Source organism: Vulpes lagopus, chromosome 7, assembly GCF_018345385.1.
Source record: "Vulpes lagopus strain Blue_001 chromosome 7, ASM1834538v1, whole genome shotgun sequence".
Taxonomy (NCBI): domain Eukaryota; kingdom Metazoa; phylum Chordata; class Mammalia; order Carnivora; family Canidae; genus Vulpes; species Vulpes lagopus.
In genome coordinates this window covers 20,191,913-20,215,222 of record NC_054830.1, presented here as the reverse complement: position 1 = coordinate 20,215,222, position 23,310 = coordinate 20,191,913, and the positions used below count along the sequence as shown (strand labels likewise).

The window sequence follows — 23,310 nt, the reverse complement described above, 5'->3', positions numbered from 1 at the left end:
TGTGCTCAGGGAGGAAGTGCATAAGCTCATGCAGGGGCCAGGCCTGGGGCAACACATGAACACCTGGGGACTGCCAGCCCCTGGAAGCCTCAGGGCTCTTGCTCTGTGGGCCCCCAGCAGGAAAAGGTCGGGGTGGACCTCTCCATCCATCTGAGCCTGGAGTGGGGAGCTGAGAACTAAAAATGTCTCTGGTCCAAGCCAGAGCTGAATTGATCAGGCTAGGTTTCTGAATAAGCTCCCTACGCTCCTAGTAGATGCCTTGGCATCCATAAGGTCTCGGGCATTTGGGATGGATGCAACAACCTCTACCCATCTTCCTAGCTCCACAGGCTGCTCTATGAGGGCCCCAGGGTGCTGCCCTCACAAAAACAGCTTTTCATCCCAGCCTGAACAGTCCTCTCTGGCTCCTACCCAAAGGACTAGCTGTCCCCCAACATACACATACACTAGACCTGTCTCTCACCTTGATGTAGGCATCCAGGGCAGGGTGGACACGGCGGGTAGCCAGCCAGATGGACATGGTAGAGGTGTAGGGGAAGGTGGTTGTCACCACATGGCTGGGTGCTGGGAAGGAGAACACCTTGAAGCCAAATTTCTGGTAGAGCTGAATGAGCTCAGGGGAGGGTGACTCCTCACCCTCACTCAGAATGCTGCCCACTGCACAGCGGCACTTCTCAGGGGGTACCTGAGGAGGAAGAAGAGGTGTGTCAGGGTTGAACAAAGGAATGAGGCTCTCAGAACTCTTGCCACCTAGGTTCTGTGCCAGCTTAGGCCTGGAAGAAGCATGAGTTCCAAAAGGCCACAGCCCCAGATACCACAATGGAGAAGAGTATTTTCCTTTTGAAACTTACATGGCCCCAGTCTATGGCATCCTGCTATAGGACTCATCCATCCTTTCATTTATGCCTCCAACAAATATGCTAGGCCCTGTGCTGTGGAAGGGGTACAGGAAACACTGGTCAGGAAGCAGGACCACACTGAACTCTGGGTTGCTGATGAAACAACCATCTTTGGGGAAGATCCTCATCCCCAAACCCTCAGGCTGGGCCAGCTACCATCACCAAAGCCTCCAGACCTCCTCTGTAATCTGTGCTCCATCCCAGACCCTGTCACACTTGCCAAGTACCTTCTTGTCTCAGCTACAGATTGCTGGTTTCCCTCCAAGTCTCTCTGGGCCCCCAGTACCTGTACATCACTGCACTCTGCTCCCCTCCCTAGCTGCCCTCCCTCCCCTGGATCCCATAAACCTAAGGCAGGTCGGCTCAATATTAGTCTCCAACACTTACTAAGCCTGACCCCAGACTTGCAAGGTCCAGCTCTCACCTCTTCTCCTGGCATCGAGGAGCCCCAATTTGTCTCACTTCCTGCACCTGAATATATACCAGTCCCTGATAGCCCTAGGGGTATCTGATCCTAAATCTAAGACACTTTTCACGGACCTTGTTCTGTTAATCCTGGATTTCCCTCAACCTGAAGGTCTCTCTCTCCCACTACCTGGGTCCCACTGGCCCTTAAATTCAAGCTTCCTCTACCTTCAATTGCTTCTCTTGGCTTACCTTCACAGCACCTGAAGTTATTTTTACCTGTTCTTCCTTGTGCTCTCCCTTTCTAAGCCCTGTCAACAATCCCCTAGGGGTTTCTCAGCCCAGTCCAGCCCTGTCCTTGGAATCTCACTTTGCCTGGGACTAATGCACCCACTCCAGGTTCTCACTTCCATGCAGTCCCTGGGGGTCACTCCCAGCTCTCTGCAGCTAGGGGCCCCTTGCTGCCCCCTAGAATCCTATGTCATTAAGCCTAGTTCAGGACTTTTCTGGCAGGCAATATGGTGCAGTGGTCAGGACCACAACTTCTGGAGAGAAGCAGGACTGGGTATGAATCTTGAGTCGTGTAACTTTGCATAAGTCTCTTGGTTTCTTGGAGTGAAAGTTCCTTACAGGATTGATGTATTGAATGAGATACTTCATATTAGGGTTCAGCCGGGTACAGCACTCAGAAACTGCCATAAAGGTCATTGGTTATCAGCAGCTATGACACAGGCCAAAGAAGTGACCCTTGGCCTGCAATTCACCAATTCACCATTCACCAAACCTCTGAACATGTAGTTCCTCCCTGCCCATTCTTTACGTTCGAGCACCCTCCATGGGAGTCTTTCAGGGTAGCTTGGTGTCACACCCCAGCACCCCCTCCACACACACAACATTTTGCTGTGAACTCCTGCCTCCATCAACTCTACCTGGTAGCAGTCACTTTGGCTGGCCTGACACTCCTCCCACCCTACCCAGGCAGAGGCACCGGAGACAAGTGCAGTACCACTTCCCGACTATAGATGGTGCAACTGCTCCATTCACATCCCAGGCTTGAGGCAGGAGGCTCTGGCAAGGCCTCCCGCTGACAGACTTAGGGACAGTGCCCACTGCAATGCCAATCACTATGATCCTGAGCCCAGGAACTTATAGATGTACAAAAGAATTATTCAATACAGTTTAGATGAAGAAATGGGTTATAAGGTCACCTGACTGATCATCTCTGGCCCACCTGGGTTTGGGTCTCAGGGTCTTTTGTGTGATCACTTCAGCAGCCTTTATGGAGCTCCCAAGTTCAATATCCTCCTTGATCCCCCAAAAGCACAACACCCCATAAAGCACCACAACACCCGTGACCACCCTGCTCAAAACTTTTCAATGGCTCCCAATTCTGCTCTAGGTTGAAACTCTTGAGCCCAGCATGCAATGTTGTCTTAAGTGATCCATGCAACACTGCCTGGATTTGTCCACACACTCCCCTAGCACTCCTTTTTTGCATTCCTAGGCCCCAGAAGGGGCCAGAACCCAGGTGAGCAGGTGTCCACTGAGCATCTGAATGGCAGAGGGAGGGGCAAATCCAGGCTTTGGGCCAACCCGCCTTGCCAGCCTCCTCTCCCACCACAACCCCGCACACACCCACACAGAACTATTTGCAGTTCCCCAAACATGCTACGTCCTCCCATGCTTCCTGCCTTTGCATAAGCTACTTTCTCTGCTTGGAATGTCCTTCTTCACCTTACTCCAAGGTCCCTTCTGCCTGGGAAATTCCTGCCCATCCTTCAAGATTTAGCTCAAACAACCTCCTCAAAGCCTTCTGATCCTCCCTGCCTAGAGCCCTTCCTCTGTAATCTCAAATAACCAAATGAAGGAGCAGGCCTTGTGCTGCACAGTAACTGATGGTCTCTTCATCTCTCCCCACCACTCCAGGCTTCTAGGCAGAAAGGCCCAGGATCCTGGGTACACATTAAGTTCTTGGTGTATGCTCAGCAACAGCACATGCATGCATGCACATGCACACACAGGCCCTGCACATTAGCAAAATTCTTCTCCCTCTACCTCGAAAGAGGAACTCCCACTACAGGGAAGGGAAGAAGCTAATAAAGAGACAGGACTCAGGACGCCTGGATGGCTCAGTGGCTGAGCACCTGCCTTCCGCTCACGGTGTGATCCAAGGGTCCGGGACTGAGTCCCACATCAGGCTCCTCACAGGGAGCCTGCTTCTCCTTCTGCCTGTGTCTTTGCCTCTCTCTGTGTGTCTCTCATGAATAAACAAATAAAACCTTTTAAAAAGAGAGAGAGAAAGAGACAGGACTCCTGAGATCTGGGAGGTGTGTTAGCCACAGGTATTCTCTTTCTGCCTGAGCAACCCCTCAATTCCACAAGTGAGGATACTTCCTGCCCTGTTCTGCCCTGGCCAGTGACTAAAGGGCATCCTAGGAAGTTACTCAGCAAACCCATCACCGGCTAAGCAGCCCTGTACTGAGCTGGAACCAGAAGGAAGCTGAACCAGGCACCAGCAAAGAGATGGAACAGGCCCTAAGACCAGCTGGGGAGTGGCAATGCTGATCAGGGGAAGGCTTCCCTGGACTCCCTGGAGAGCCCATGCCCACCACCAGAAGAATGGCCCACTAAGGTTGTCAAGGGCATGGAAGATAGAAGAGTGTCCTGATAGCTAGAAATTCCACACACCTTGGTTCAATGCAATGCCTCGATTTGGGCCTGACCCTAGGAGGTCAGCCTGAGCCTTTCAGTTCCAACTGCTTACTCCCTTTCTTCCCTAAATCAGTCATTTCTTTAGGTACCTGAGCCCAGAACAAGTGCTGTGAGAACTCCTGAGTCCTGACATATGAGAAGAGGGCAGTCTGCTTGGAATCTAAAGCTTCTGGGTACAAGCTGGCCCCAATGCTCCTTCCAAAGAGGTCTTGCAGTACCAGGTTGCCCTTGTCGGTGAGGCCATCATGAAAAGAAGTCCCTGCCTGGCCAAGACTTCATGGAGTCTAGAAACTGGACAAGACTGTTATCTTCCAGGATCCAGGAAGAAAAAATGGTGTAAGCTGGCCCAAACCAAACCCAGATATTGAGTTCAATAGAAATGGCCAGCCCTAGATCCATAACCTGCAACATGTGATGAGGACAGCTGCAATGCCTGCCGATCCCAGGCCCAGAAGGCTGCCATGACTCCTCCCTGGCCAGCATACCCAGCCCTGAGTAAGGTGACAAGTAGGGACAGTACCCTTCACTGGCACTGGTACCCCTGAGGAGAAACAGAGCAGCCACAGCTGTTCATTATTGGAGGGTAAACAATGGGTTCATTTAACCTTCAGGGTGCTGCAGGTCAACACATCAAACCCCACAGGTCCAACTTCCCCAAGCAGGTGGTATTCAAAGGCAAAAGCTGGGCTGGTACTAGGTCAGGATATGGGTAACACAAACAGCAGGGCCAGAGGACAGGACCTATATTTCAGGCTGGAGGGGAGGGGAGTCGGCAGGACATAACCTCCAAAGAGGGGTCCAGGGGCTTTCTGGGAACTCTCACCTAGAGGTCTTTCAGGGCCTTCTTTTCACCCCCAAGCATAATCCTAACAACAGCTGGTATCTGACAAGGTGCTCACTGTCTGCCCCAGTTGTTGCCTTCCACCCATCAGCTCATGCAATCCAAACAACACTGTGCAATAGGTACCATTATCAACTCTGTTTCTGGAACCAGACAGCAAAACTATTCAGCAAGGCCAACACAGCAAGGCATTGTTGGAGTTAGGATTCGAACCCAGGAAGACTGGCTCCAGAGCAGTGCCACAGGACCCAAAGCCACCTGGGAGCCCTAAGAAATAGGTCCTGGCTAGGAACAGCCTGTATAACAGAGTCTCCCTATGCTGCACCTCCTCTCATGGCCCAGGCAACCTGCAAGAGCCTAGGCCAGAGGTAGGCAAGCATGATTCCCAAAATTACAAAGTCCTAATGGCATGAGGCCCAGAGGAGGGGACTGCTAAGTATCTATTGGGGGCCAGGTACTGGGCCTCATCCTTATTTAGTCCCCAGAAAAACAAAACTCGAGGTAGGGATTCTCAGAAAGAACAAGTGACTTCCTCAGAATCACACTCTAGTAAGCGGTGGGGCCTTGATTCAAACTCAGAAAGAGTCCAAAGACCTCTTCTCCCACACTTTCCTCCCTACCAAAGGCAGCTCTACTAAGAGAGATGTGTGTCTTTCTAGTGCTGCCCCACACAGTTAACCCACTGCAGAGCAAAAGCCTGGACTCCATCCAGAAGAAAAATCATCACACTGGGGTAGGGAATGGCCTGGGCCCTTGGAAACAGCAGTTAGCCCACATTCCCACTGCCCTTGTTGAGAGGTCAACCCTGGGAAATCCTACTCTCTCATTAAGTCCCAGGCTCCATGTGGTCTTAGTGCCTCCAGGGATGGCAGGGGAGGCCCCATCCCCACACACACTAAAGGGGAAGGGGAACTGTGGCATAAGCCTAAATCAATACTTTTACCAGCCTTAACCCCTGCAGACTTGAAGGTCCCAGGCTGACTCTCAGTGGACTAGGAGAAAAAAGGGAGCTTCAATACAGTCTTGTTTACTAAAGGCAGAACCCAAGCACCACCAGTTCTCCAATCTGCCTGAGACCTGGGGCAAGCACCCCCTCCTAGGCTTCAGCCAGGTAAACTGAACCAGCTGCTATGCCCCATTTGCCTCAGCCAGACTCCCCATAAGGGCAGGCAGACAGGTTGCTTAAGGCAGTGTAGGTGGTAGCAGCAGAGGGTGGAGCAGGAGGTAGAGGGCCAAGATGACACACAGGACAAATCCATGGGCATGGTAATAGCCACTGAGCCAGAAGGATCCATCCACAGGCCAGAGCTGGCTAGGATCCAGTGAGCCACTCACGATCCTCCTGGCTCTTTCATTCCCCTCTGACAACCCCAGGTTCCCAGAGGGACCAGGCTAAAGTCACTGTCTAGACCCCCATACCCCACCTCAGAAGCAGGGATGAGGGCAGAGCAATCTTTATTCTTCTCCAGCTTTACAAGAATAGAACTGGATCTGTATGTGTATGTTCCCATGTACACTGTGGGGAGGGGGTAGGCACAGATCAGTGACTGACTCTGGAACTCACTCCTTTCCCTTGGTACTTAGAAGAGGAAATGGCCGCACTCCAAGAATGCTGGGCCCTGGAGAGGAGAGGAACACCTATGAGCCACTGCCAGGGTCTCTCCACTTCCTGTCACATGTTCCCTCATTCATCCTCCTACCTCTCCAAAGGCCCTCAGGCATGGAGAATGGAATCCTTTCTCTTGCCCAAGAACCAGTTGCCCAGACCCTAAAATTCCCTCTATACAAAACTCTCACAACCTGGAGTTGACTGACATATATAGGATGACCCTCCAGGACACAGAGTTAATGATATATATGCTCCAAAAGCATCTGACATGAAAGAGTCTACAGCAACTTGCCTTGGCGGTGCCCTTTCCTGTGTCACTCCTGGGCCCAGAGTCAGACCGAGTGAGGCTTCGCCAGGCCTTTCTCAGAAACCCTGTCCAGCTGAATCCAGGAGCTGAGGCCTGGAAGGGGAGTGGCTAGAGAGCTGTCAGTCTGCACCTTATGGGGGAGGGCAGCATTGACCGCAGGTGGCCACCTCTCACCTGGTCACTCCCTGCCCCACTCACAGAGCCTGAAATAGCCTCATTCCTCCACACGCACACTCACACAGAAGCAGGTTCTGGCTCCCATTGTGCTCACTGGGGAGGGAGAAGGTATGGGGATGGGCCACACAAAAGCTCAGCTTATATCCTGTCCCCTCTATGATCAAAATATGCAGGGTCCCATGCTGAACACTGCTTAGGGAGGCAGCCTAGGGAGAAGGCTTGGGTTCTTAGCTTTCCCCAGGCCTGGATGGGGTCTCTCACCCAGGCTTCCCTGATACATCCACACTGAGAGGTCCTGAAGGCTGGGCCTCTTGGCCCTCACGGAGCCCAAGTGTCCAGCAGCGTGGCACAGATCAGGTGCTCAAACGTGTGTTAAATAAAAACAAGAAGTATGAGCGAACTGTACGAGATCAATACCTCAACTCTTGCTCTCTGATCCTCAGTCTCCTCCTCTATAACATCAGCAGTGTGGACCAGTCTGCGATAACCAAGAGCACCTAAAATCTGGGGGTCCATGGTTCCTTAAACCCTCTGTGAGAATCCCTCCTAGGTAGAGAACATACTGCCCAGCTCTCAGAGTAGATGGAGACTATACATCCCTAAGCTATTCCAGGTGTCAGGGTGTGACCCAGCTCTGACTGGGGACACTGGTATCTTCTGGAGTGACCCAGGACTGAGAGGGACAGGATCAGAGGGGCCACTTTGACTTATACATTCATCCTCTGAGCCAGCCAGATGTCCACAGTCAAGCCAAGGGTCTAGGCCTCAGTGCTGAGAGCACAGGATGATGCTTCAGTGCACCTAATTAGCACGGATGTTTTATCCACCCTTTTTTTGTTGTGGTTAAACAGCTATCAAGAGCCAAGTGGCAGGATGAATGCCTCACATATGTCACCTAATTTAACTCTTGCCAGACAACATCCGAAACATATATCTTAACATAGCTCTATAGATGAAGAAAGAGATATTATATGATATGCTCAAGATCACACAGCATGACAGTGATAAAACAGAATCTGAACTCAGGACTGCCAACCTTGAGGCTGTACTCTCAGGCTGTGGCCCCACCCAGACTGGCACCCAAGTCAGGCTGCACCCAACCAACCCTGGACATCCAGGCCCACCACCTCCTCAAGGACAGCTATATGGTAGGTTGCCTTGAGGCAGTGGCTGGGCCAGGAGGCCATGGGGAGAGCACACCATGCCAGGATTCTTCTATCTCACTGCTCCCATTGTGCTCACTGGGGAGGGAGAACAGCCTCCCTGGATCAGCCTCTAGCACTGACCCCAAGGTACATTGCTTCCTTGGCCCTTTCCTATTCTGGAATTAGCATTTCCAACCTAAGAGGCAATGCGCTGCTTTAGTAATAGAACATGTGGATGAGGAAAGAGGTGACTGCAAGGACTCTCCTCCTTCCCACCAAGGCCTTGCAGAGGGCTCCAACTAGGCCAGATACGGAAGGAAGGGCAAAAACTTACAGAACAGAGCCTGTAGGAGTGGGGGTCGAGCATCTGGTCGAGCTCCTGCACCACATCACCTAGGCTCCAGCAATCTCGACTCCCACTTACTGCCATCTCCCAACCATGTGACCTCAAATCCTCATTGTCTACTCATCCCTCAACCAGGCCATGCCACCTCTCACTTGGGGCAAGCCCTATCTCCTCAATGGCCTCCCTGTCTCGTTTCCTCCTCTCCTCCATCTGCCATCCAGTTAGCTTCCTAAATTATAGGGGGCAAACTATGTTGCACCTTGCCTCCCAACCTGCTGTTCCTCCCACTGCCTGGCCCAGCAAACCCTTCTACCACTTTCTTCAGCCACCACGTGTTCACTGGCCACACTTCCCCCATCGTCTCATGTCTGCAAGCCTTTACTGTTGTACTTTCCTCAGCCAAGAGGCCCCTCGTGGCACAGCAAAGTTCGACTCGTGGGAGAAGTCCCAGGTAGAGTCCACCTCCTCTCTGAGCCTCTCAGGCAAACTTGAGGTATCCTCCCCAGACCCAGAGCTCCAAGCTCTGTGGGCATCAAATTACAGTGCCTATTAGAGATTCATCTATAGTGCTGACTTGCCAACTGCATGAAACTTTTTGAGGGCAGGGCTAGGTTTGTTCATCTCTGGAGTGTAGGTGTCGAGCAGAACCTGGCACAGAGTCAGCACACCCTTGCTTCTTTAAGTGCCCCCATGAGGCTTGGTAGCAGATAGCAGGTAGGCAGTGGACCTTGCTTACTTGAGCTCTTCAGGCAAGAAAACCAGAGCTGGGGATTCCCAGGGCTCTGTCTACCAAGACTCAGACCTGAAGGCTGAAGAACTCTTGGTAGAGCTGCCAGCCCATGAAGCTGTGGGCAGTACCATCCCATGGTATGGCAAAAGGCTACATTGGTGAGACCTGACTCAGGACAGGCTGTAAGTACAGCCAGACACCCACAGGGTGCTGGTGATGCTAGGCTCATCTCTGACCCCAGCATCCTAAACATTCTGGGCAGCTCACCTGGTTCCACTTGTCACTCCCTTCACTCCCTCTCCAAACCAGGCAGTGTAACATCCAAAGAAATGCCGTATCACTGAGGCAGGGGCCACTAGAATGAGGTAGGATTTTAAGCTCCATGCCCAGGACTTGCTCTCTCAACAGCTTGAGGAGCTGTAGCCACAGCAGGAAAGCTGAAAGAGGGAAGGCACAGAAACAAGATACGACCCCAAAGAGCAGGTGGAATCTGAACAGCTGGTCTTAGAGTACTAGCCTCAAGTGGGGATGGAAGAGAGAGGGACAGCAAGAGGCAGGAGACCAAAGCCCTGGAAGAAACTAGGGACACACAATGATGTGGCCCCTGCAGTCAGAAGTCCATGGGTAGCCATGAGCCGAGAACCAGATCTGGAGAAGTAGAAAGGATGCCTGGAGTAAGACTCCAGGCTAAATCTGAAAGGAGCTTCAAGCTCACAGAGGAGGTGGTCTGTAGGACCAACTCATAGATTTTCCCACCCCTTCCTCAGAAACTACAATACCCCTGCCCCATGTCCAGCCATGGGGTAGAACCCTAGCCAGGGAACAGAAGGTTTCTTACCACGTGGGGGTTGTCGTAGTAGATGGCGATGGAGCGGAGCTTGGGGGAGACACTGCAGCTCTCGGTGAAAAGCCGCCCAGTCTCGCTGTAGGGCCCAATGTGGAACTTGTAGGCCACGGTGACATTGCGGATGGGGGGTGAGCCGGCACTCACCGTCACCCCAGCCAGCAGCCCTGAGTATCCAGCAAAGGCCAGCAGTGTCAGCAGGAGCAGCACAGTCAGGCCCCCAATCAGGCCTAGGAGGAGCAGGTCAGACATGGCTCTTTGCCCCCAACACCGTGCCCCAAGACAGCTGCAAAAGAGACAGGAGGGAGAGGAGGCTGGTAGCCTGCTCTGACCAATGTCCCCACCTGCCTGCCAACCACTTCTGGCCCAACCTCAGTCCTGCCTTGGGTGCTCTGACCCAGGAGGGGGAGGAGCCAGGGTGTTTACACACAGAGTGACCCAGAAGAGAGCTATAAAGGATGACTGAAGCCACAAGCCTCTTTATTTCTTAATCACAATTGTTGAGGCTCTCAGAGCAGCTCTGCCTGTCAGCTGGCAGCCTTGGTCACACCTGGGGAAACTGAGTCATAGAGGAGCACAGGAGTGAGTCAGCCAGGGACATACTTCCAGCACTGACCAGCCTCCCCAAGATGGGCAAGATGTCAGCCAGGCTGCCTTTTCCCTACATTACCTCTTCCTTCCCACACACTGCCACACTGCCTGCCCAGCCTCCCCAGGCCTCATGGTCCATTGCCAAGGGGAAGATGAGCAAGTGCTAGGCCCAATCATTTATCAAAAAATAGGGAAACCATAAGGAAAAAACCCCAGGGAGAAAATGACCCAGGAAGAGACTCTCACAGGAAACTCTCCTTTGCTAAAGCACATCTGTCCCTCAGAATCTTGTTATCCAGCCAATTCATCTATCCAGAACCAAGGAAAGATGAAACCAGCCTGAGCAGCCAGAACAAAGTCCAGCACTGTGCTGCCCAGACTTGAGCCACTGGTGCTAACAAGCTTCACCCCACTTTTTCAGCCCATAGATTAGAAACAAGGGGGAGGAAGGAAAGTTTGCTAGAAATGGAAACACACCAGGGAGAACAATTACTCCCTGGCCCAAGCACTTCATCCCATGGGGAAAGGGTGCTGGCATCGGGGGAGTAACAGCTGGGGCCACTTGCTGCCTTATTCTTCCCCTCCACCAGCATCTCCAGGTGTTTAGAATTTTTTGTGGTTTTGATCCTGCCACCCCACCTCCTCTACTAGATAGTTCACAGCAAGGCATGAGGTGAGGTGCGGGAGTCTTTTTTTCTTTTTTGTGTTTATGTTGTTTACCTGACAATTGCCCCTCCTCTCCACTGGCCTTTCCTCATTCCTTTTTGTGTAGTACAAGACATTCATATCAAGAAAAAAAAAAAAAAAAAAAAGCAGAGAAGCTATCCAAGAGCAGGCCCAGAACACAACAGAGGCTAGTATGTGAGCCATTTAAGGCAGACCATTCAGCCCTCCATGAAGCTTGGGGCCAGAAGTCTAAACCTCTTATACAGAGGGCTTGACCTGAATCACCCAGGGGGGAAAAGAAAATCATAGCACAGAGAAGACTGTTTAAAGAGGAAGGGAAACATATGACCCACTAGAGGAACATTCTCACCCCAAGAATTTAAAATTCAAAAGATTTGGGAGCTGCAAGACAACACTTCAGCCCTGTAGAAAACTTAGTTCTGTGGAATAATTTGTTCCCTGTGGGTTCTGGAAATCAATTTTTTTTTTTTTTACTGAAAAATTCTTTGGAGTCAACGTACACATAATGTTTGCCTCATAAAGAGGCAAACTAAACTCCTACATCTTTGATGTCCTAACATTGAGGTGCATCACATTGGTCTTCTTACCCATATGTGTTCCTGCCCCAGAGTTGTGCTTCTTTTTGGATGCATTTTGCCTCCACTTAATTTCATTCCTGTTCTCTTTGGTGATAATGATGATGATGATAAATCTTTCACCAAGTACTTACTATATGCCAGGCACTATCTAAATGTTGAAACACAGCTACTTTATTAATCTTCAAGACAAGATAGATAGGTATGAATCAAGAGGTTAAGAGACTTGCTTAAGGTCACACAGGTACTAAATAGAGCCCCAGACTAAAATGCAGGCAATGGGAATCCAAGCAGTCTGAATCCAGATCCATTTCCACACTCTCCTTCCGGATGACAGGGTTTCCTTAAGCATTTTATCCATGCTGGGACATCTCTGAACCCAAGGCTCTCAGCTGGGAGCTCTCACTCAGCAGCTAGGTCTCTCAGTTGCCTTGAGAGTGACCATCCCTCATTTGACCTGCCCTCTTTGCTGCACACTCTCCATCCTCCTCAAAGCAACGCAGTTCCCACCTCCCTCTTCCTCTCACCTCCTGAACTACCCAGAAGAGAGGGGGAAAATGGGATCCCAGAACTTAGGTCTGCACAAGACTGAGGCAGGGAAAAGTGAATTCCCCCCTATTCAAGTGAAAGGGCAGGAGGAGGGCTGGGGAAGCTCACCTGAAAAGACAGGCTCACTTTAGCAACTCATAGCATCCAGCGCCGCAGGGACCAGGTGCTTCAAGTGCTCCAGTGCTGGGGGCAGAGAGAAAATCACCACTGAGCTGGGCACCCCTGCCTTGACTGTTCCCTCTTCAGGGAAAGCCCACTAGGGCCTCTACAATAACTCCCTCTTCACCACAAGGTTGCACCTCTACCTCGTCCTCCTACCCCTTACGGAAATCAGAAGCCAAACTTGGCCTCGGAAGGTCAACTCAGAGTGGGGCCATGCTCATGCCCCCGTTCTTGGAGTCCTCTTCCTGGAGGGTTCCGGCCTCTGCACCTGGCTCTGAAACAGCCCCGGCCGCTGACACGGGGCAGGCTGTCCCCCTCAGGCTTCAGTTTCTCCTCAGGTCAGAGACCGGGGGTGGTCGCCTCAGGCGGCGAGGTTGTGGGCGGGCTGTCCGGCGCCGGCTTCCTGAGGCCGCTCACTTGCGCCGCGGCGGCGGGCCAGGCCTTTCAACTTGGGCGCCGGCGGAGAGCAGGCAGACCGGGGTTCTGAGTGGCCTGAGCGGGAAGGGGGCGCGCCGCCTCCCACTCTGGGCTTCCAGCCCTGCTCACCCGCACCTCGCGTATTTACCCAGAACCTTTCTTTTCAGCCACGACCTCACCGGGCCTCACACACCTCCCTAAGTTAAGAGACGCTAAAGTTTGTAGCCTCCGCTGCGAGGCGCGGCCTCCAGGGGCAGGGGCGGAGTTAAAGTGCGGTTCTGGCCTCAGTTCCCCACCCCCACCCCCCGCTCCGGCTTCACTGCCTCGGGGCGTGCCCCGCACCGGAGGCCGAAGCAGGGGCGGCCCGGGGTGGTAGACTGGTCCAAGACCTTCGAGCCCTTGGACCGGGTCAGGGCCAGCTGCGGGTGAGACGAGCTGCAAAGAGCGGCCTGGGCCGCGAGGATCACGGAGGGGACGCGGGGGCCCCTGAGGTCACGCCCAGGCGGACGGAGGTTCCAGGCCCTCAGCGCGCGTGGGGCCGCCCCGGCGGGGACGCCTCTCCTCCGGCTCGGCCCTCACCTCAGCGGCCGCCCGCCGCGGACGCCGATCGGCGCAGGCGGCTCCAGGCTAGGTCGCGGAGCCTGCGCGCGCCCGCCGCGCACGCTCGCTCCGCCCCCTCTCGCGGCGGGACGTGGCCGTGGCCGTGGGCGCGTGCGCGCGGGACCCGGAGGGCGGAGGCCTGCCCCGCCCAGTCTCCATAGCAACGAGCGGCGCCCATTCCCCTCCTCCCCAGCCGTCGGGGGCGGAGCCCGCTGAGCACCTTCCCGCCTTCCACAACTTACCGGGCCCCAGTCGTGGGAGGCTGATGGCAGTCAGCGTGGTGGGTCACAGTAGAGAGCGGGGCTGGGATCCAACAGGGGAGACCGCACTAGAGTGAAGCGTTTGAAAAGGCTTGGGAAGTTCAGCACAGCAGCATCCGCCTCTGGCATTTATTTGTATCACACTTCGTCTTGCCACTTTCTCTCACTGAAGCTTCCCGGTAGACCTGGGAACCCAGCAAGGCAAGGCTACTTGCCCCCCTTTTACAACTGAGGAAACTGACGCCCAACTTGGACTCAGGGAAGAAGCGAGCGGATCCAACCTCTGGAACAGCGCAAATGTCAGTCATGTCTGCCAACACTCCACCCCACCGCACCCCTAACCAGAGCACAGGAGTGGTCGTTCATCCACCCAACACTTATTCAGTAAGCTCTCTGCCAAGATAGTTCTAGGGATTGGGGATACTGAGTGAGCAAAACCAACGCCCCGCCCCCTTGGAGCTAACCAGGAACCGCCCCCCTCCGGGCTCCTTTCTCTTGAGCCCAGGATGTGCTTTTGGGTGGAGGCTGGTCTGCCCTTCTAGTTAAAGGTGTTCTAAGGGGATCCCTGGGTGGCGCAGCGGTTTGGCGCCTGCCTTTGGCCCGGGGCGCGATCCTGGAGACCCGGGATCGAGTCCCACGTCGGGCTCCCGGTGCATGGAGCCTGCTTCTCCCTCTGCCTGTGTCTCTGCCTCTCTCTCTCTCTGTGACTATCATAAATAAATAAAAATAAAGATTAAAAAAAAATGTTTAAAGGTGTTCTAGGTAACTCCCAGATCAAGTGTAAGCTCCTCGAACATAGGTTGAATCTTCAGCTCATATTTCCGAGGACCTACAAACTACAAAGCACTCTTCTAGAGCCCCATAGATCAAACTTTGCCCTCCTGAGAGGCCCAGTCCTGCAGTGGAGGGGCAGGGGGATGGGACAACTATGCTCCTAAGCTTGGCTACAAGACAGGCTGGGCCAAGAGCTAACTTGGTGCTCCTGACACGGAAGATTGCTATTGGAAGAGGAATCATCTTAAAGTGGATTCCACTGCTGCACTAGCAAAGGGCAGAGTGGGCACAGAGGCACTCATAATCCTGGCTTCCTTTCCCACCACTTCACACAGTTCCTTCCACAGGCAGGAAAGGATGACCCTCATCCACAGGGCCAAGACTGTCCTCAGCTCTCCAGACAAACACTGGCAGAAAGAGCAGCTGGCCTTTCACAGGCACTCAAGGTTGGGTTGGTAGGGTCATGGCAGTTGTTTTGCTTATGGACATCAAATACATGATCAAATCCTTTAAGTGTTCCAGGTAAGTGGGCTATACACTTAGAACCATTTCCTGTGAGATAAGGGCCAGTTCATGGTTCAGAGACAATACAGCTTCTGCCCACAATATTTGCTGGGGCGTTTTTCTTGTTCTCAGAATCTGATGAGCTTCTCCTAGGAAACCGTTGTATGGAGCTGCCTTTCCTCTTGCCCTCTCTGCTCACTTCCTTCAGGCTGGTTGGGGAATTCCAAAGGCCAACTCAGAGTTCAGGGTGTGCCTGAGGAACTTCACCGCCTCTGTTGTGAGAGTCAGCCCGAGACTAAGGCTGCTGGCCATAAGACCCCCCTACCTCCTTTATCTCGCTCAGCTTCCCAACTGAGCAAGCCCAACCCTGGTAGGGATCTCCACAAGTCCTCTGCTGGCCACCAGGAGGCAGCAGCCAAGACAAGCCACCAAGTGAATTGTTCCTCTTCCCTTTTGAAACAGGTGTAAGCTGACATGTTCACCTAGCCATCTGCCCTACCCACACTCCACTCCCAGTTCTCTCCCCCAATAACATATATTCTCTCATGAGCCCAGATTTAGCCTTTGTTTCCCTCCTGCCTTTCTCTGTCCAAGAAATCCCCACAGAGCTTCTTTAATTCTCCTCCAGTAAACTTCCAGAGACTGTTTCCCTAGGGCTCCTCTCCTTACAGGGGCCAAACTTGGAGAGACAAAGGGTGGACTACCCCCACCTTCCCTTATCTCCTCATATTCCAAAGCCTGGCTAATTCTGTGAGGCAGTGGTTAGAATCACTAACTCAGATGACAAATGGAGAGGACATATACAGGGTAAGATGGTCTGCAGACCCTGCCACCAGCCATCTCCCACCCTCTGAAGGCATGCATGCTGTACCTAATCCCCAGCCACCCACTCTGGTTAGAGCTGTGCCAACAGGACTTGCCTTGATTGAGGACCATCTATCCTCAAGCTACTCTGAGTCAGTTTCACTGTTTCCTCTATAGCCTGGAAATGTGGTTTTCTTCAGTGAGCAAAGGCAGAAAAAGCCTAGTGAACCCCACTGCAACAAAGCCTGCCAGCAGTCTGCCTTCTATTCCCACCTCCCTTTCCCAACCCACCAAACCCAAGTGGCATCTCAGTGTCCACTATACTCTGGTTATATCTCTTTCACCACCATCCAGCCAAATAGCTGTTTAGACAATTCCTTGATCAAACAACACTGCCTTCTTGAGTTTAAATTTTATTTTACAAAAAGAGAAATAAAGAAAACTGATAGGCAGTTATACTGACTTACAATTGTTCTGTTTGCTTTTTTAAAAAAGTGACATGAAACACAAGTAAAAATAAATACGTCATAGAAACAGCCAGTTGCCCAGTCTCTGGGGCAGGAGCACCTGCCCTGATGAGAGAGGAGGGAAGCCCATGATCACACCAGCAGCTGGAGCACCCAGCCACAGATGCTCCTCAAAGCCAGGTGCAGCAGGTCCCAGGCCTCAGGGGGCATCCTGAGGAAAGAAGACGGAAAACCAAAGCCAAGTGCCAGGTCCCTGGGGCCATTTCATATCCCCCTACTCTTCCCGGCAGCAGTGTGGCCTTAGTGGTTATCCATTGCGACCCCCTCAACCCACCTGGACCCTTCCCCTGACCCTTCTAGAGAGGGCACAGGAAAAAAACCAGTCTTGGGTAGGCTGAGGGGGATTTTTTCCCGTGAGTCCCCAGCCCACCCTGAGTAACACAACCAGATAACAGTTTACACCCATGCCCATGAGTGCACACTCTATCTCGCACGTGCGCACGCACGCACCCATGTACACGCACACACACTCATGCACATACACACTTGGGCTGAGCTCTCTTCCAGAGGAGGGTCCTGGGTCAGGTCACAGTATGAGGTCCCCTCTTCAGAATATCATCCCAGTAGTGGTAACAGAGTATCCAAATCTCCCCAGGCCTCTGCACTAGACTCTGCAGCCTACCTCGCTACCTCTTCCCAATGCACTGGATTACTATAACCAACTAACTTGTGAAAGGGGCAGACTCAGGTCCCTGAAGAGTGAAGAAGTTGGACACTGCCTGCTTGGGAAGTTCATCGTTAAGACTTGGGTATTCATAAAAGGCCTAGGGCCAAGCTAGTGGCACAGAAGAGACATGAAGGAGTCACATTGGAACACGTAGGGCAGAAGAGTCAGTAGAAGGGGACAGAGTCTGAAGGTGACTGATGGAAAGCGCAGCATTCTCAGGCCTTGAGGTGCAGATTTCCTGGGAACAAGTTAGAGGAGGGCCAGAAAGTCTTCTGTGGGTCCATTGGGGTTAAGAGCTCTTCTCTCAGAGGAGGTTTTTTGGGGAAAGAATGACTTAGCTGAGTGCACAGGAGGCCATGGCTCAGAAGGGAAACTGGTTTCCTGAGAAATCACAGGAAACAAAGTGGGAGGAAGGGGGTCATGGCCAGGAACACTAGGAATAAGGAATGTAAACCCCCCAGACTTTCCCCAGGGGATGAGGACTCAGTTCCAGAGCAATGCTAGGCTCAAACGGACTGAGACCGAGGGCCTTGCTCTGCTGAAAGCTTTGGGAGTGACAGTCCCATCCAGACTGCTACAGTTTGGTTGAGTGTTTCAACCTATCAGCAAAACTTTACCCCAGCTATTTGCTTCATGCCCTAGAGAGGGGAATTTCATATTTAGTTTTGAATCACAAGTATACAGAGAAAATACCACACACTAATTCCTAGGGAAGAGAGTTCCAGGGACCAGAAAGAGATAGATGCTCAAGAAGCATAACTTGAGGGGGCGAGGACTTGGCAGATATCCGATGATCTGATCCAACATGGTTCACTTACTTTCTTACTGAAATGGCTACTTTGTCTCTGGTTCAATTTTCATCCACAAAGATATTAAGAAAAGGAAATTGGGTATCATTACAAATGGTAATCCTGAATCATTAATGTAGTATTATATACCCTAGCCTGAGGATTTAGGCTAACTAAACCAGATGGATGGGGCTTGAATACATCCTATGGAAGACAATGGTGAGGGAAAATTCTGAGGGGCCTGACCTACTGCACCCCACCCCCACCTCCATCCCATATCACCACCCTTCCTTTACTCAGCCCTGGATGGATGGCAGGTGGAAGCCACCACCAAGTGTTTCTGATCAAAGAGGCTGTAAAACATGTAAAACATGCTCTTAGGCTCTGAGACGTTTCCTGCTTCCCTCACACACATGCTCATGTTTGGTGTGCATGCACACTTGCCTACCAGCATACATAAAGAGACAGCAGAAAAGTCAGAAAAGTGTTTTTCAGATTAAAAAACAAAAACAAAAAACCCCCAAACATGAAACTGGTAGCATTCCAATTTCCCATGATCCCACCCTATCCCCCCTATACAATAAATGCTGCACATATCAAAGAAAGTCTTCTCTAGCCAGGTCAGCCTCCCAAAACTATTGCCTCTTCTGACCTGAAACAAGACCCAGCCCCTGGAATCGGTGGGTAGAGAAAAGGTATGTGCTGCCTCTCAGAATACCCATTCACTTCCTGGTACCTTCAGAGACCCATCCCTCCAGTGACTGGTTTCAATTCCTTGCTGATAGTTTCCAGATTCTCAGAGCCTGCTGCTATAATTTCCTAGAGGTGAACACAGACATACTGCTCCTTCCCCAACACCATACACACGCGCGCACAACACACACACACACACACAAACACACGTCTCTGGGATCTCAGTATTCCGGGGCCTTAGAGGCATCAATTGTAGCCCAGGTTGTGAGTGTGCTCTGCAAATCAGAGATCCAGGCTAGCTCACTCCTACTGCACCAGTCTCAAACCTGAGAGCCCACTCCAACTGAGTCCCTTCAGCATCCATTCTTGGGATGCATCTGGAAGAGAAAGCACTGGTTGGAACTGCTATTTTAAAATTATTAAAATAATTTGCATAGCTAAATTGTAGATCTAAGGCTTCTATGAGTAGGAGAGTTAAGTGTCTGACAGGGTACCTATGAAAACAGAGAGTGAAAGCTCCTTAAGTTCCACTTTTGGTGCAACCAGACAGCACATAAACGCGCGCATGTGCATGCACGCATGTGCGTGCACACACACACACACACACACACACACACACACACACGCATGCAGCCCCATCAGCCAATTCGTTGTCTCTTCTCTGGGGACAATACCCCAGAATGTGCTAAAGCCCTACAACAATGGAAACAGGCTGGTCAGAAGAATTGCAGAAGCAGCTACTATTAGGGGTGACCTGGCTAAGCTGCCTCCAAAGTTGGGAAGAGGCAAGTGCAGCAGCTGCTCAGTGGGGAGTGACCCATGAATAGGTGGCAAAACTCTAAAGCCAGACAGGTTCGTTCATCATAAAGAACTGCCTAGCAAAGTCTTGGTAGCAGGGGGAAAAACAGCCAATAGGAAGACAGCCAGTGTTTATACTTAAAGAGTAGATGCCCCTTTCCCCACCACTGACAAGAAAGGTAGACCCAGAATGCCTGATGCATTCTTTCAGACAAAAGCCAGACTTAAGGCTCTTATAGAGGAAGGGCTGCTCTGTGTTCCTTCACAGAGGACAGAGCTAACACCAGGCCCACAGTAATCATCTGATAGACTGAGGAGGCCACAGCATTTCCCAATAGGAAACCAACAGCCTATTCTCTCAACCCAGCAGTCACCAATGCATAGTTTCACTGTTCAGCACAGAGGGCCTGCCTCTAAGGTTATCCGAGGAGGACATAGCTCCAAGTTGGGGGTCACTGACTTCCCAAGGGCAAACTCCATGATCCCAAGTTTCAATCTCTGGAATGAGTCTCACCCCCACTAACTATCCAGTCACAAGATTCTCTGATCTTCCTGAGCGGCCATTTCCCGAAAACACAGTTGTTTAGTGTAACCTTTGGTCAAGCCTAACTCTCTTTCCTTGGTCAATTCACCATCTACCTGGGATTTATTCACCAGCAGCTATGGGGTCCGGGAGATCTTAACATTTCCCTTCCTATTTCCTACCCTCCCCAAATCCAGCCCCCCCACCCCCCAAAACAAGACACAAGGAAAGTCCGAATAATAAATAATTGCCCATAAAAAATAAATTAACATGGAGCTTTCTAAAGGGGAAGGAAAGGAAAAGGAAAGGCCACAAGGATAGGCAGGTGGGGGCTCAGTTCCATCCTTGTGAAGGTCTATTCTGGCCACAACTCCATGACCTCTTGCTCATATAACCGCAGTATCCCTGTCCCAGCCTCTGCACACAGACAATCTCACACCCTGGGAAGGGAGATCTGCTCAGAGACAACCACTGGGGAAAGATACAGAGATTGATAATGCCCCATTTTCTCTCATAATATCCCCTAAATTCAAAATAAATGTGGCTCTGATAACTAGGGACTTGGATTAGCTGGGCCTTCTTTTCACCCAACTAGAAGGAAATTTATGGGTTCCATGGCTCTTCTCCTGGGCTCATCCCAATGTTCCTAATAATAGTTGCCATGAACCACCACTCTTATTTCCACTTTAAAAACAATAAATTCATTTTTTAGTTTCCCCCTTAGTCTCTCCCACCCTCCCCTCCCACCTCCATCCCTGCTGTTACATACACGTATAGACATAAACACACACATGCACGCGCGCACACACACAAACACACATACCTGGTCTGCTTCTTTCCTGCCCCTAAAAGGACTCCACTTCACATGAAATCTCCATCTGCTCTCCCTGCCCACCCTCCTTCACTTACCCTTCTTCCCTCCCCTCCCCTCTCTAGGCCAAGCTAAGTCACCCAGTAAGGCAGCTCTCTTGGGAGAGAATGTTCCCAAAGACAGAAATGGGATGTGAGCTTCTATACTCAGATGGCAAGCAAGCAAGCACACAGTATAAGCAAGGCAGGCAGGAAGAGAGGCAGGCTGCCCTGCCCCTCCATTCCTGTTTTGGGTCCCTGATTTCCCACTATTGCTGCTCTGTTGGCTTTTTTTTTTTTTTTTTTTTTGCCTCTTTTGTTAAACAGCAACAGAGCCCTGCCATTATGGTCAACCACCTTTCTTTGTCCTCTTCCTTTTCCCTCCTGCCAAGTGCCCAATCTCAGAAAGCCCAGATTGCTGCCTTTCAGCTTGGTGGGCAACCTGCCGGGGGCCCCAAGTGAGGTGGAGAGGGGCTCCCCAGCTATTTACCAGTGACCTCTATCACATCATCGTCCTTATCCTCATCGTCATTAGAGCTGAATCCCACCTCAGCAACCTCATGAGAGTCAAATGGAGGCACCTGGGACCGGAGGAGGCCACTAGCTGGGTAGCCTGCATGTGGGGACATGTAGCCTGGGTAGACAGACATGCCCCGTGAAAGGTTGCTGGGTAAGACAGGGGAAGGAAAAGGCGCGAACATCCTCGGCTCGGACAGGAGTGGCTGTGAGAATGGGAGTGAGTAGCTGGGTAGTATCCCTGGAACAGAGGGGTTGAGCATGAAGGTGGGGTTGCTGGCAGTGACTGAGGTAGCCGTGGAAGAGGAACTGACGGGGCCTGCTGGCACCAGAGGGTCAGTAGTCACTGGAAATACCAGGCGGGCATCTGCCAGCAAATTGGACAGCTGGTAGTAGGAGGGGGTACTGCCCATAAACAAGGAGTTCTCCCCAGCCTGGGAAGTGAAGGGAGCGGTGAGGTTATGGTTTAAGGAGACGGGTGGCATGGCAAACCCGCCAGAAACTGGATACCCGTGTTCATACGGCTGCACGGGGGCTGGCAGGTGGCCCTTCCTGGACCGCCGGCGGGCTGACTCCTGGGCAGCAGGCGGTGTGGCCAACTTTCGCTTATGGCCCCGTAAGTCCAACACTGGGTTCCTGTCACCACAGGGCTGGCCGGTCACCAAGAGGGAACTATTGAGGCAATGACCCCCATGTCGAGGCTCAGTCCCGAGAGCTGTCCCAGGAACAGCAGTGCTGTCCACAAGTTGGGCTGGGGGTCCAGGCAGGCAGGCATTGGAGCTTGGGGAACTCTGTTGGGATTCCCTGGCGGCAGCCACATCTGCATACTGCTGGAGCTCACTGATGATCTCTGGACTGTCTGGAGAGACGGGCCGGGCCAGCCCCTCAGGGTCGGGGGCTTTGGGTGATGAGGCACTGTGTCTGCCATTGCTTGTGGAGTCGAGAGAAGGCCCCTGGGAACCTGGGGAATAAAATGTAGGTCACTGAGAACCAGAATGGCCAGGGAGAGAAGGAGGACATAGGAAAAATTCCATTAAAAAAAAATCTTGTCCTGTGGTCCTCCAAATTGTATGATATCCAAACAATATCCTTCAGTCAACTTTTCCCAGTCACAAAGAAAGAAATCCTTTGATTGAGGAAACAAGTCTATGATAAGACATGTAACTTCTCCACATCCCAGTTCCCCAGTCTGTGAAACTAGATCAAGGTGAATCCTAGGAGATAATGAATATGAAATGCTAAGAAATCCTTCTTATAACTAGCTGGATTCTTTCTGAGAAGGGACAGAGACAGCCAGTGACCAGGATGGGACAGAAAAGGAAAATGAAGTTTAAAAAGTGGTCCATTCTTGTTTAAAAACAAAACCAAATCCACACTGTAAAAGACAACTGGGACGAGTAAGAATACAGCCTGGATTTTAGGTAATACTATGGAGTTGTATGTTTTTGTTTCAGTGTGATAATGGTGTTGTGGCTAGGAGGAGAATCTCCTTACTCTTAAAAGATGTGTGCTGAAGTACTTAAAGGCAAAATGACATGACATCTTCAGCTTACAAATAGTTCCAGTAATAGGAGAGAGAAACAGAAGAAAGTTTATAAGAATAACAGTCATTGGATCTAGATGTGGGGTACATGGGTGCTGTTCTTTCAACTTATCTATAGGTATAAAAATTTCCATGATAAAAGTTGGGAACAAGAGCAGTGTAGTGCTCATACTCCATGGCAGGAGGATAGATGAAAGCCACGCTATAGAGGAGAACCTGACCAGAGCTCCTAACATTATTAATGTGCCACACACACTCTCTTTTGATGTAATCCCACTGGTAATCCCACTTCTAGGAATTTATCTTTTAGACATATCCACATGATTATGACCTGTTGCTGTTAAGGGGGTGGGGGGGGGGGGCACAGAGTGGGGCAGATAAACCAATCTAAACGTCCAAGGACAGGGAACTCGGTAATGCACTGTGTTATACCCATCTAATGGTGTCCTGTGCAAACCATCAATGAGG

General features: G+C 51.6%; 2 protein-coding genes across 9 annotated transcripts in view; both read right to left on the bottom strand.

The window, feature by feature from the left end:
• The window catches only part of TEX264 (testis expressed 264, ER-phagy receptor), a 30,779-nt gene extending 16,802 nt beyond the window's left edge, over nt 1-13,977 (bottom strand). The window contains exons 1-4 of one of the 5 annotated variants that reach the window (XM_041761078.1): nt 13,839-13,977; nt 12,526-12,600; nt 10,010-10,301; nt 464-685 (exon numbers count right to left, since the gene is read on the bottom strand). In XM_041761078.1, the coding sequence (XP_041617012.1) occupies nt 464-685; nt 10,010-10,267 (480 nt within the window). In that variant the 5' untranslated portion in view covers nt 10,268-10,301; nt 12,526-12,600; nt 13,839-13,977. The other 4 variants (XM_041761075.1, XM_041761077.1, XM_041761076.1 and 1 more) reach the window with 4 other exon arrangements.
• Nucleotides 13,978-16,338: 2,361 nt separating this feature from the next.
• The window catches only part of RAD54L2 (RAD54 like 2), a 123,982-nt gene continuing 117,010 nt past the window's right edge, over nt 16,339-23,310 (bottom strand). For all 4 annotated transcript variants that reach the window (XM_041761072.1, XM_041761073.1, XM_041761071.1 and 1 more), the window contains one exon: nt 16,339-22,260. In XM_041761072.1, the coding sequence (XP_041617006.1) occupies nt 21,266-22,260 (995 nt within the window). In that variant the 3' untranslated portion in view covers nt 16,339-21,265. The remainder of the gene's footprint in view (nt 22,261-23,310) is intronic.